This window comes from Lates calcarifer, linkage group LG10 (assembly GCF_001640805.2).
Source record: "Lates calcarifer isolate ASB-BC8 linkage group LG10, TLL_Latcal_v3, whole genome shotgun sequence".
NCBI classification, from domain to species: Eukaryota; Metazoa; Chordata; class Actinopteri; family Centropomidae; genus Lates; species Lates calcarifer.
Genome location: NC_066842.1, coordinates 18,709,849 through 18,723,167, shown reverse-complemented (window position 1 = coordinate 18,723,167; position 13,319 = coordinate 18,709,849). Strand labels below are relative to the sequence as shown.

Below are 13,319 nucleotides of genomic sequence, written 5' to 3'. Positions count from 1 at the left end.
AAATTGCCATCAGGTAGCACCGGTGCATTCCTGAAGCTTTCCATCTTGCAAAACAATCTGGAGATGTTGTGTTTCGGCAATATTTTCAGCTGCCAGATTCTATTACTCCCACACACTTAACCTTTTGGAGCCCTGATAAATATTTATGTTCCACAACAGTGCCAGTACATCCAAAGAAGAAATATGGTTTCTGTGGGGAAATATTTGCTCAGCTGGTATATATAATACTAAATCTTATTCCATCTTTGTTTTTAATTTGATGTTGGGCCAATATCTGATGTGCAGCTGCAGAGAACAGGTGGAGCCTCTGAGAGATGGAGCAGAAAATCAGAAACCAATTGTTTGCCTGTCGATGATGTTATCTGTTTTTTTGATATTATTTCTTTAAAATAGATACATATAAATAAAATATTTGATGTCACTCAGAAACCTTGCCTTTTCTTGATTTTTCCCTCTCTGTGATCTCTGATAACATTGTCTCCCACCCCACAGTTTTACAACCCTGAGAAGAAGCACTTCTATTAAAAATGCATCCAAAGCGTTAAAAATACATGGGCTAAAAAATCGAACAATTTTTTTTGAAAAGCGTTATATTTGCAGAGTTGAGCAATGAATTAACCATGATAGCTGTGAATTAGAGGAGGAATTTGGGCTTTCTGTCCACAAGGTCATGCTTTGTTTTCAAAAATAACTTTATCATGACCACTCTCAGCATGAGGCAAGTAAGAGATGAAAAGCAGATTTCATATGGAAGTGCAGCTGGAATCTTGAGACAAAATCAGGGACTTTAACAGATACTTGTCTCTACTTGTGAAGCACACAGGAGTCAGATGAGTGAAAGAAAAGAAAGGGAGGGGGAGGACTGAATCCATTTTTTGCCAGTTTGCTTTACACACGCCCCTTCACGAGCTTGATTGATGGAGACACAGATGTGGAAGAGGAGCAGCTGTTCGGTGCTCTCAGGTGTAATTAAGAAAGGGCTCGGTCACACAGAAAGGCCCCCGGGAGGCCCGACAGAGCGCTGTGGAATCAGCACGCTTCAGAGAGCAGCAGCATCCAGCAGCAGGCTTCCTTCGGCTTGTTACAGTGAGAGACTTTAAATGGATCAGCTTAATTGTCGAGGCATCTCTCAGACCATCTGTGTGTGTGTGTGGGAGGGCCTGTTTGAGCTGCGATTGCATGTCTGTCTCAGGCCTGTACTGCGCGCGTGTGTTCGGGTTTAAGCAAACAGTGAGCCGTCGCCGGCGACAGAGCAGAACTAAAGTTAGAAAAATAATCAATGAAATCAGCCAGGAAATTGTGTTTAGACAAGTTGTTACCCAGAGTCTCTTGTGTTCACTTGGGCTCGTACGACTTCTGCAGACTTGTGATTAGACTCCCAATTTGAAGATTATCTAAAGTTTTCTCTGTCGCACGCGCACGTGCACACATTTAGGCTGATTTCTCTCGCCGATACAACAATCAAAATCAGGAATGGATGTTAACACGATCCCTCCTTGCCTCCCCTCCCTCCAAGGACATCGCTTTCTGTCTGATCAGGAGGCCATGTTCTGTAGAATCAGCACGTCTGCTGGGTGCTCCCTGGCGGCTGCAGGGCTGAGCCTGCTGAGACCTGATCTGCTGTAATTTGCCAGGCCCATTACTCCCACAAATGTGATGGCTGCGAGCCCTGTGAGTGTGAAACAGTTGGTGGGATAAACACCAAGAGAGAGAGAGAGAGAGGGAGAGAGAGAGGGAGCGCGGAATACCTCGCCATTGCTGCTGTCTAGCCACAGTGTCTGAGAGCGTGTGATGCGTCGTGCTAATGGCACCAATTATGCACCAGAGAGCACTGCTGAGGGGCTGGTTTTACAGCGAGAGTGCTGGTGGGGAGGAGGGAGAAAAAAAACGGTTGCAGAGGGATGCCTTTGGGTCCAAAGACAACAACAGAAAAAAAAAAATGTCAGAGACAGGAGGGAGACGAGCCTCTCGGGGCTTCTCTTTCCTAATAGCGGTCTGCTGGCTACCCAGACGTGTGGAGGTGTCTGGTTGGATCGCAGCCACGCAGGAATTTATTTCTGTTATTTTCAGAGGGGCAATCCAAGCGAGACCAGGACCAATCAAACGCTCTCAATAAAACTGACTTCCCTCTGGAAGTCTCAAAGGCTTTCAACAGATTTGATTTGAAGTCTATAACCTAGAATCTAGTGGGCGTGAGGCTGAGAAGCTGTGATACTTGCTCTGTCAGATTGTAAAACTTCAACTCCCCTGTGTGATGAAACTGTTGGGGAGCATAAGGTGCATCACATTTATACATTCTGTTTCTTAATCCCCTGGAGTGATTGGGCTCATTTTGTGATATTTACAAGTAGAAGTGAGTTTAAATACCTTTTTATGTATTGGTGTGATTCATCATTAGGGAACATTTTGTTAGGAGAAGTTAAAAGAGCTATCAACCGGTTAGACTAGAAAATTCTTAGTCATGTTACTGGCTCATCTGCTATGTAATAAGCAAGAGAGTCGTCTGTGAAAGTCTTCATGGGTGCCAGGAGAAAAACTTTAAAGCCAGGAAAAACTTTTAATTTCTCTGAGTGTTGTTGAGCTACCCACATGTATACAGCAGATAATTACAAGTCTTCGCTCAGAAGATTTTTTATTTTTTCCACACAGCAGGGTTCAACAACACAACAGCAGAGCCGACTTGTTCACTCATGTGCAGATACTGTTAGATTAAAGCTGAAATCCAAAAAAAAGGGGGGAGCTCTCAGCAGACAGGGGAGTGAAAATGAGACCATCTATATTCAAGAGCTCTCTCGTTCAGAAACAATCACACAGACGTGCATCGTGAACTTGAGCCATGCAGCACAGCCACACCTATGATGCACAGATGGTGTGTGTAAACTTTCTCGTTCCCCCTCCTGCTCCTCCTCCTCTTCTCTCCGCTGTAATCTCCCTCTCTGTCTCTCTCATCCCTCATGTCCTACATTTTTCCTTCCTCTCATCATCCCGCATGTCACTCAACAGATTTCTCTCACTCTGCCAGCAAGTGAAGCACCTCAGCTTGCAACCCCCGTCCTGCCGAAATTTAATAAATGAAGCCTTGGGAAATTGGCAAGCAGGGTAGGAACACCACGGCTGGGTAAATGTTAGCTGAAAGCTTTGGTTTGGAGAGACGGTCCGCTACTTCTTTAATTTGGAGTTTTCACAGAAAACAGCCAGTGATGGGGTTGTCTGTGGGTGAGACAAATTTATGCCAGATGATCCTCACACCCCCTAAATAGCTCACTCAACAGGACAGCAGAGACAACTGAGGCCGGCCAGGTCAGGAGTTCTGCAGGCTTCAGGATAACAAGCAATCAAACCGACTCAGACACTAAATCTGATTGGGGTCAGCATTGTTGAATTCAATCATGACCTCCCATTAACAGTCAAGAAAATATTAGGGAAGAAAAAACCCTCCCTACCTATTGGGGAAAATGGCCTGATTGCTAGTGTGTTCCTTCTTAGTGTCTGAAAAATGAGAGCAAATATTACATAAAAATGATTCCAATCTGTAACTGCATATTTTGATTATTTCATTACACTGTTCATTACATTATAAAATGAAATAGTTAGACATCTTGAAACACATTAAAAAATAAGCTCTCTCTATGTACCACCATGTAATAAATACTACTGACCTGCTCCTCAGCATCTCCTTTATGAACACATCATAACTTGTTTCTTTGATCTGTCCAGAAATCAAAGTGTAAAAATCACTTTTACAGGTGGTTATTAGAGATTTTATGATGTTACGGTTTTCACCTTGAAAACTGTCACATAACCTCCCATTGTACAGTATATTGTGTTTTTACACTCAAACTTTTTTATGAATTAAACAACTGAAATATAACCTAATAAGCTTTACTGCTTGTTGAGACAGAACACAAACCAAATTTTAACACCACTGCGATTGCAAGGAAAGTCAACTGAAAGAAGCAATTAGACACAAATTTGTCTGGAGCAGCACAAATTGACACAAAGACACATTCACACAAGTTGAAAATGCTTCAACTTGGGGGAAAAATCCATTCTTATCCAGCAGCTTTATGAATCTACTCCATAAATGTACAGAGACGAGGAGAAAGGAGAGTGACTGGAGGGAAATAACAGAAAGAGCTGAATACAAACGCACATGGTCACCAGCTAACTTACATCTAACGTCTACAGTACAGTTGGTACTTTTGTCGTTTGGGATGAATAAACACAGACTGTACAAATGGTCCAGCAGTCAAATTCACATGTATGACGCCAGGGAAATATTCGCTTTGCTTTCTGAACACACCTTTAGAGGAGCAAGTAGGTGGATTTTGTTTCCTTTGGACAGAGCCACACTAGCTGTTTCCAGTCTTTTTTGCCAGGCTGAACTAACCATCTACTGCCTCTAGCTTCATATCAAACAGACAGACATAGGAGTGGTATCAAATTCCTCATCTAACTCTCGGCAGAAAGCAAATAAGCGTATTTCCAAAACTCTTCCTTTATATGATATAATTGTGCGCCTTCATGGTGCTATTACTGTACAAGCCACAATAACTTTGGAGAAGTTCTTAGATGTTGCCAGTGTAATACAATAGAGAGAGTGAGCTGGAGTGCCCTGTGTGGTTGTTTGGTGAATTAAATTTAGCTGTCTCTGCTGGCATACTAGTGGGTGAAATGAGATTTCTTTTCACCTGCTTATTGCACTTATAGTGAGGGAGGGCTGAATAAAAGGGCTGCTGTTTTCTCTCTCTCTCTCTCTTGCTCTCTCAAATGAGATGGAGTGTAGCTTTCCTCCACAGGCAAAATACCTCCCTTAGATAAGTTTTGTGAGACCTGCTTTCCCTTGTGACAAGCTGACTGACATATAATCTGACTGAAGGATTGTGTCTTTAAAAAGAAAGTGGAAGGTGTAGAAGTTGCCAAGCAAGCCCAGATACAGAAATGCAGTCAGTGAGCTAAGAAGACAAGGTTATCCTGAACAGTGGAGAGATTTCAGCTGAACATTTCCATCCACTTTATGATGAAAGACTGCTGTCATGTTAAAGATCAGATATGGGGTGGATCATAGAGATATGGGGGGAAAAAAGAGCGCAGACTGGTGAGGCATTTCTTAAGAGCCTGATGGTTCTGGAAAAGGAAAATGAAATGCACTCTGAATCTCTAATGCACACTCGATTCTGTGCTTTTTGCATGTGTGCGTGATGAGGAACAAGTGTGGGTATAGCTAAACAGGGAGGCCCGTGGAGGATTCTGCTTCCGCTCACAGAAAATACAACTTTCTCTTATTGCCTGTTTCAAATCTCACCAAGGAGGTGCGGGGGCGTTCGGCTCCTTGGAGCCGGGGAATCGATGCTGTAGGCAGGCAGAGCGAGGGATCAGCGCAGAGAGGCGTGGAGGACAGGACACTCTTGTATCACTCATCGGGTGTTTCTTGGCACCTTTGTCATTCCTTTGTGTGGCTGATAATGTTCCTCGGCCCTGCATCAACCAGAAAAAGCTTGTTCTGTGTGTGTGCGTAGGTAGACTACCAGCCCCTGTAGTTCCCATTTCTGAGCTCATTTCTGCCTGCCTTCGCTTTGGTGTATTCAGTTGTACTGCCTGAAAGCTTTAAACGCAGGTGAGAGAAGGGGCAGAAAAGTTGGATCAACTAATCCCACACTGATAGAAGCTTTAAGGCCTCTGATGCTTCGGCGAGTCATCCAACTGCAGAAATTATACATGCGAGAGCAGAGAAGCTACATTATTTCACCAATTTTTCTTGTGAATCTCAGTAAAGATACATTTTAGCCAGTGTGACTCCACCGCAGCAGGAGATAAATCTGAAAGACTGCAAACAGAGTCAACCCCCATTCCCGGGAGTAATGGAGCTGTCACTGGCTAAATCTGACCCCAGCGCAACCCCCTGAGGCAATGACATGGCACCCATCCCTCCACACCAGGGGAGTCTAACTGAGTGAGAGTGGGTTTGGAGGGGAGATGTGTGTGTGAGTGTGTGTCGGGGGTGGGGGGGTTTACATGTAATGATAGCAGTCATCCTCACTGGAATGAGGAAAAATAGAGGTCATTGTGTCACTGTAATCTCATGGGACAAATGTGTGTGTGGTTGTGTGTGCAGTGCCTCCATTTGAGGGTATAGTGAGTGAGAATCCCTGCAGAGACAGTGACGGAGGAGGAGGACTGACACTCTGGTGTTCATGATGGGATGCTGAGGTGATTGTTGATGCCTGACTGAAGCTGATAAACCTGCCTGCATGAATGAAATATGGGGGGGGGGGCTCTGGTCCTGTTGTATCTAGCAAGCAAGAAAAAAAAAATACAGACGGCAAAAGAAGCAGGGTCAAACGTAGGTTCTAGTTTAGTTACTGCCTGTTAAGATCACATGCATTACCAAGACGTAATGAAACGTACCCCCACGGCATCAAAGCGTAATGCGCGGCGAGGCAATCTCACGTCCAATCTAGAGACTCGAGCTTCCAGTAGCCTGTGTGGTCCCAGGAGGGGTGAGACATGCCTCCTCGCTCAGCCTCTCGCCGCTCTCCATCCATGGCGCATCTCCAGCTCTGAAGCCACTTCGGCTCTGGACACCGGCGGCAGCGCTCGATCCCTCCGCCTCATTCAAACACTCAAACACGCACACGCACACACACACTTTTACAAATGCAGAGTACGAGACTGGTCGGCCGGAGAAATCCTATCTGATCGAGTGCGTTGATGGTAAGGCAAGATTTTTTTAAAAAAAATCCATCTGTTGTACATTTTACGCGCAGCGAGCCGCGGCCGAACTGTTACCTAACAATCAAGATGTGACACTGCGTAGATTTTAGTGAGGATATTAGGAGAAAATCAGTAAATGTGCCAATTACTTCTCCGTACAGCGACTCAAAGTGTATCAGCGGTACTCAGTGATGAGTTTATACTGAGCTCGTCCTAGTTTACCTCAGTTTTGTGGCGGTATCTGTTTATTTTATTCTTCTAACATTTATTATAAGCATACAAGTCGGTTATCAAATTATAACCACAGGGAAATGGGTTTTGGATGGAGTTTGTAGTAGTATCCAGTCAGTGCCACTTTATTATCAATGTTTTCAAATGCAAATGTATGCTGCTCATCACTGTAACAAGACAGAAGTTGCAGCTGTCTCATTCCTAATTCTTAGAGCCTTATTATCATCTGCTCCTTCATGTCATCAGCACTTAACTTGACATTATTTACAATTCGTTTATCTTTCATTTTACACTCTAAACAACCTGTACTGTTCACTGTGTGTGTGTGTGTGTGTGTGTGTGTGTGTGAATCTGTGCTGCTTGTGAATAACCCACACAATGAAGAACAACAATAGTCATCATTCTATAAAGGAAATATATTCTCCACTGGACAAGATCAGATGAAGCGTTAACCTTTCTCTTCATTTTTCCATCCTCTCCTCCCGGTGCTTTTGCTCCATCTGTGTGTATGTGTGTGTGTGTGGTGGAGGAATCATGTAGGACAAGATTCATCTTCTCTCCTATCACAGGAGCTCCTCTGTAGCCCGGGGTCAGATGCAGCTCCTCTGCGCGCTGCAGCGCTCTGCTCTGCTCTGCTCTGCTCTCAGCCTGTAGCACTGAATATGAGTGTGTGTGTGTGTGTGTGTGTGTGTGTGTGTGTGTTGGTTTAGAGAGAGACAGAGAATGGAAAAGATGGGTAGAGAGATGAGAGAGATGGGGAACAGAGCGAAAAGGGACTAACTGGAGACTTGAAACCCCTCCTGTTGTTGTTCCTGTTGCTCAACTCTCTGTGTTTTTCCCAGGATTGATCATCAGGCTTTGCCAATAAACAACTTCACTCAGAGGATCGGTAAACACACAGAGGTGCCTTAATAGAAAAATCTTTGGCACTGTCACATCCCTCAATCACTTGCATCCCTAATCCCTCAGTCCCACTCTCATCACTAACTTCTAACTTCATTTGTTGCCTTTATTTTCCACAGAGGCAATTGCCTTTCCTGCACCAAGCACAAATGCCATTATCTCCAACACTTTCACTGCTAGCTGTGTTATCTCAGCAGCAGCAACGCCTGTGCTCGCTGAATTTACAACTCAAACCTGCCAGAGGAGCATGCACCGCACAGTGTAATCTTCACTTGATCCTGTCCCCGAGGCTTTTATCCCCTGTAAGCACTGTTGTTGTATGAGGGATCCAGAAGCCGAGACCATCCGAAGCCCACAGTCCCCTTCCAGCTGTTGACAGAGTGTCTGTTATTCCTGGTGTGAGTCCCGGTGCGGGAGGACTTATGAGCCAGGGAGAGAGGAGGACTTGCAAATCAAATTGCTTTAATCCATTGAAGCATCTGTCTTCATTCTCCAGAGGGCAGCAGGGTGTGTAGCAGAGAGAGCTCTGAGCTCTGATCATGACGGCAAAGGAAAACAAAACCTGTCGCTGAGCAATCACACAATGTGCTTGGGTCAGCCAGCTGTGCAGTGCATGTGGGGTGTGGATGGCAGGATTGTCAAATTGACAGATTTTTTTTCTTTCTTTCAAGGGTTAGAGATGGTAAGAAGCCTGGTCAGAGTTTCTTATTATCTGCAGTCACTCATGCTTATATGTCTCTGCCTTTTCTTCCGTCTCTCTTGTCCTTCAGCAGACATACAAACAGATCAAGCAGCTTTAAAGTTGTTCTGAAACAAGATACAAACAGTGTCCCTGTTTCTGTCATCCTGTCTCCAACTACCAGTCTAAGAAACAAAGTTTTTTTCTCCCCCTGATGAGTTCATTCTGCGATTGCTGTTTTTAGCCATATTCAAACAGAATGGCTCATGATGTCAGCTCAATTTCTTCTCCCCTCACCCACAGAGTAAATGTCTTTGGTTTTGCGCTGTTTGTGATTAATGGAACATCAAAAGCTGATCTCAGCTCAGTGTGATACATTCCTGAGGATATGAGTCTGCCAGGGACACATAAACATCATTAATGAACAAGAGGCAGACTGGAGAGAGATAGTGACAGAAAGAGGGTGAGGAAGCAAACAGGAAGGCAGGTATTTATTTTTGTCGGTAATATGATGTATATTTACCTGTGGTTTTGATGATGATTGCTTCTGCGCAGCCACTCTGAGTGATAGAGAGACAGTTTGCGCCCAGGGATCTTATGTGATTACCAACCATCAGTTTGGCGCATAGGGACAAATGGATGGCAGCACCTTTTTTTTTTTCTAAATCCATTTGGAAAATCACATTTCCCTTTGCTCTTTCATGCCCAAACCCAGCTATATTTATCTGGGTATGTAGCTCTCTGCTGGGCGTAGAGGCTAATTACCCAGAAGAGAGGGAAGCAAAAATGAAATGCAATTATGCAACTGTGTGCACGGTATTCTGAATAGTGGAGCTATTGTAGATAGCGACATTACTGCTACCATTTTCTATGAAAGGTCAGACCTTTGAGTTGTGTTTTTCTGCACAACAAATCTGTGGATACTTAAGGAAGCAAATCCCAAACCTTAAAACTGTTTATTCACAGCCTTTAAGCTATTTATGTTAAAAATGTTAAAAGGTGTCATCTGTTTGGTATCCTTGTGAGGAAAGCAACATTTCTGTTTAGTAAAAAAAAAAAGAAAAAGATTAGTGTTATTTAGTGAGCTTCAGAGGTTGGATTTCTTTACCTTTGGACAGAGCCAGGCTAGCTGTTTCCCCTTGTTTTCAGTCTTTTCTCCTAAGCTGGCTTTAGCTTCTCATTCACTGTACAGACATGAGAGTGGTATCAATCTCTTCATCTAACTCTAGGCGAGAAAGAAAATGAGCATTTTTCCCAAAATGTTGAACTGTTTCTTTTATTCTCTCAAATTGATTTTTTTTAACTTCACTAGAAAATGCGGCTACGCAAATTGAAGGACAAAGGTTCTGGATCTGGATGGGAAAAGCTAATGGCACATACTTTGCTTTCTGGTGCTGAAGCACCCTTGAGCAAGAATCCTAACTGCTCCAGCAGGAGCTTCTCATTGGCCATCAGTATAGGGCTGCGGGTGCCAATGAGTGGAAGCTGCACTTGTATGAAGCAGAAAAGATGCATCAAAATGAAATCTCACTGTGTGCTTGTATGTGTGTGTGTGTGTCTGTGCCTTCCTGGCGGCGTCAGCGTGAGGGATGTAGAGCCAGAGGGGGGGGCAGGATGGAGTGTTCCTGGAAGACGGTGCTGCTGCTGGTGTGCGCTTCCCTAGGGGTCCAGTACACGGCCATCCGCACCCTAAGGGACTCGCTGTCTGGGCCCTGTCAGGGAGCTTACCGCTGCCAGACCAGACATCACAGAGGTATGCTTCAGCAGCCAGTCCAGATTGTCCCACATACTGTCCTGCCTCGCAACAGGAGAGCATGAAGTGTGTGTAGCTATAGGCGTGTGTGGATATATGCTCATGTATAATGCAAAAATAACATAAATAATGAAAAATTCACTTGTATTGGCACAGAATTTGATTCCTTAGCGCCATCAGAGAGCATGCACACACATTCAACACTTGATTGGTATTATGGTATGGTAATATTGCTATAGTTAAGAAGTTTTGAGAAAAGCCTCACGTAAAGAAAAATACAACATCAAGAATCAAGCTGCGGCACCACACTGTGACTGAAGCAAGTAATGGGGGAATTCCCAAGAAGTGGGGAGGATAGGAGAAATGAAATATGTGTGATTCGCTTTACAATTATCCTCCAATTTATCTCCATTAATCCCCTCTCATAGCGCAGCTGTAGCTTGCCGGCGCCGAGCTCCTGTGTACAAAAGCAACATCCCCTTTGCAATCAACTCCTCATCAGCAGTAATTACACGTTAGCTATTTGCACTATATTTAGAGATCCGCCATTTCATAAACCCCCTCGATAACCACCAGCAGACAAGTCAACTTACTCATGCATGTTTACCCTCTAAATTATTTAAGCTTTATTGGCTTGATTCAGTGGTTTACTCACTCCTGAAGTCATAACAAAAAAAAAACTGACTTACTTTCACTTTTATGAGCTGAAATAACTCTTCTTTTACCAGACGAGAAACTAGGAAATGGATAGGTCTAATTAAAGCTGTTGTGGTGAAACATGCAACAGTATCACAAAGTATGAGTTAAATATGTTGTAGTATGTTAAAGCGTATGACATTTTTTTTCCTTCCTCAAGACTCCAGGTGGCGAGCCTTGTGTGACGACAGCTGGATGCCTGTCGAGTCGCCTCGGAAACACATCCTGCTGTTTGCCACCACCCGCAGTGGCTCCTCCTTCACCGGGCAGCTTCTCAACCAGCACCCAGGGATCTTTTACGTGTTTGAGCCGCTCTACCACGTCCAGCAGGCCTTCACCAACTCTAGCAGCAGGCTGCGTCGCACCCTGGACCGTCGGGCCCTGCTCGGAGCATACAGGGACCTCCTCCTCAATCTGTACACCTGCGATCTTCACTTCATGGAGAATTACATCCGACCAGAGCCCCAGGACCACATCACAAGTTCCTTCTTCCGCCGAAGCTCCAGCCACGCCCTGTGTTCCCCTCCTGTGTGCTTGGAAGGAGGGGATGCGGCGGCCTCCGATCCACCTGATGAAACCTGGTGTCCTAAGAAGTGTGGGGCCCTGAACCTGACTTTAGCTTCCATGTCATGTCTGTCAAGAGGACACGTAGCCATAAAGACTGTGCGGGTCCCTGAGGTTGGGGACCTGCGCACCCTGACTGAAGATCCACGTCTGGACCTGAAGATCATCCACCTGGTGAGGGACCCCAGAGCGATCCTCGCCTCACGCATGATGGCATTTTCAGACCAGTTCCGTGCTTGGAAAATATGGAACGCAACTGGACGGCAGCCCAGGTACGTGGACCTGTCGCAGATTACCAGCACCTGTAAGGACATGGTGGCCTCAGCGGAGACAGGCCTGCAGAGACCCGCGTGGCTGCGGGGACGCTACTTGCTGGTGCGGTATGAGGACCTGGCGTTGAATCCAAAGGACAAGGCCACTGAGATCTACAGGTTCGTGGGGCTGGAGATGGAGGACAGGGTGCAGATGTGGATCTCAAAGAACACCAACAGTAACACGTCATCTCCGTCTGAGTGGAACTACAGATACTCCACCACCAGAGACTCCAGAGCGACAGCGGAGAGCTGGAGGCTTCGGCTCGGCTTCGAGATTGTGAGGACTGTGCAAAACCTGTGTAATGACACCCTGGCTCTGCTGGGATACAAGCAGGTTCACTCTGCAGCTCAGCTCAGAAACTTGTCCCATAGTTTAGTGGAACACAGGACATTTCAACCAGTCACATGGTAGATTTGATCAAAGGTTTAAAAGATATCTTATTGTTACTTATTTATTTATGTATTTATTTTCTCTGTCATGATGCTGATAGAATGAATGTAATTTCTCTTATTTTTGAATAATGCCTAAAGTAATTTAATATCACTTGTATTTTCACTTTGTATGGTTTTGTTAAAGATATTAAAAGTGCCAAATTTCAACGGTGTGTGATGCTGGAGAGGGTACTGATCCAGATTAAAGTCTGTGCTGCTGTACGTCTTGACTGAAAGCTCTGAATCCTGATATGATTAAGCTTCTTTGCTGTTTTTTTCATGATTCAATTTTCTCATAATTTCAGTGTTTAAACAAGATTTAAAAAAAAAAAAACCACACACTTCAAAGAGTCCAGGCACCAGTTCAGAGTAAATCTGACCTTAAGTCAGACAAAAAGTGATGCCCCTGCAGGTGAGACATACAGGAAGTGTGGGGGATTTATTTGTTAATAAAAGAAGAAGAAATTATAAGGCTTGCCTTCCAAGTGTCTCTAATGCATTTTGGAAAAGGATTAAATGTCACATGGCGTAGGTAGAATATCTTTGCCAGTGCAATCTCCTGCACAGCAGCTCTGTTTTCTATGTGAGGATGTTGAGAATATGTGTTTTTTTTTTCTTCACTGTAAATACTTAAATACTGTAAATGCTCATCTACTGCTGAAATGCAAGTGTGCAAATGTTATGTACTGGATGTGTTTGGAAAAATTTTGTCAGTGTAACTATACTGTTTATATTTTTTAGACTTTTTAAAATAAATTATTCATATGGAAGTAACACGTATCTACCACACTGCTGAAATCTTCTCACAACCATTTCTGTTTGATGTGTTCTTTTATTTCTTAAATCCTGAGAGGAAAGTGTACAGGTGCACGAGTGTTAGTGCTGAAAACAGAGAATGGTACAAATTCATTGTCTTTTATCTTGTAATCCCTCTGTATTCGGTTTTGTTTTACAGCCAAATTCCAATCCCCGGTGATGTGTTTCTGACTCAAGAGAACACACACTGCACATACTGTATTTCATTTTGACTTTG

The 13,319-nt window shown here is 44.2% G+C and overlaps 1 protein-coding gene across 1 annotated transcript; it reads left to right on the top strand.

The window, feature by feature from the left end:
• Positions 1-6,287: 6,287 nt before the first annotated feature.
• On the top strand, positions 6,288-13,066 carry si:ch73-62b13.1 (Carbohydrate sulfotransferase 1-like). Its single transcript, XM_018664319.2, has 3 exons — positions 6,288-6,714; positions 10,109-10,280; positions 11,137-13,066. Exons 1-3 carry the CDS (start codon positions 6,712-6,714, stop codon positions 12,264-12,266), a joined length of 1,305 nt encoding a protein of 434 aa, XP_018519835.1. The 5' UTR covers positions 6,288-6,711; the 3' UTR covers positions 12,267-13,066.
• The last annotated feature ends 253 nt before the right edge of the window (positions 13,067-13,319 follow it).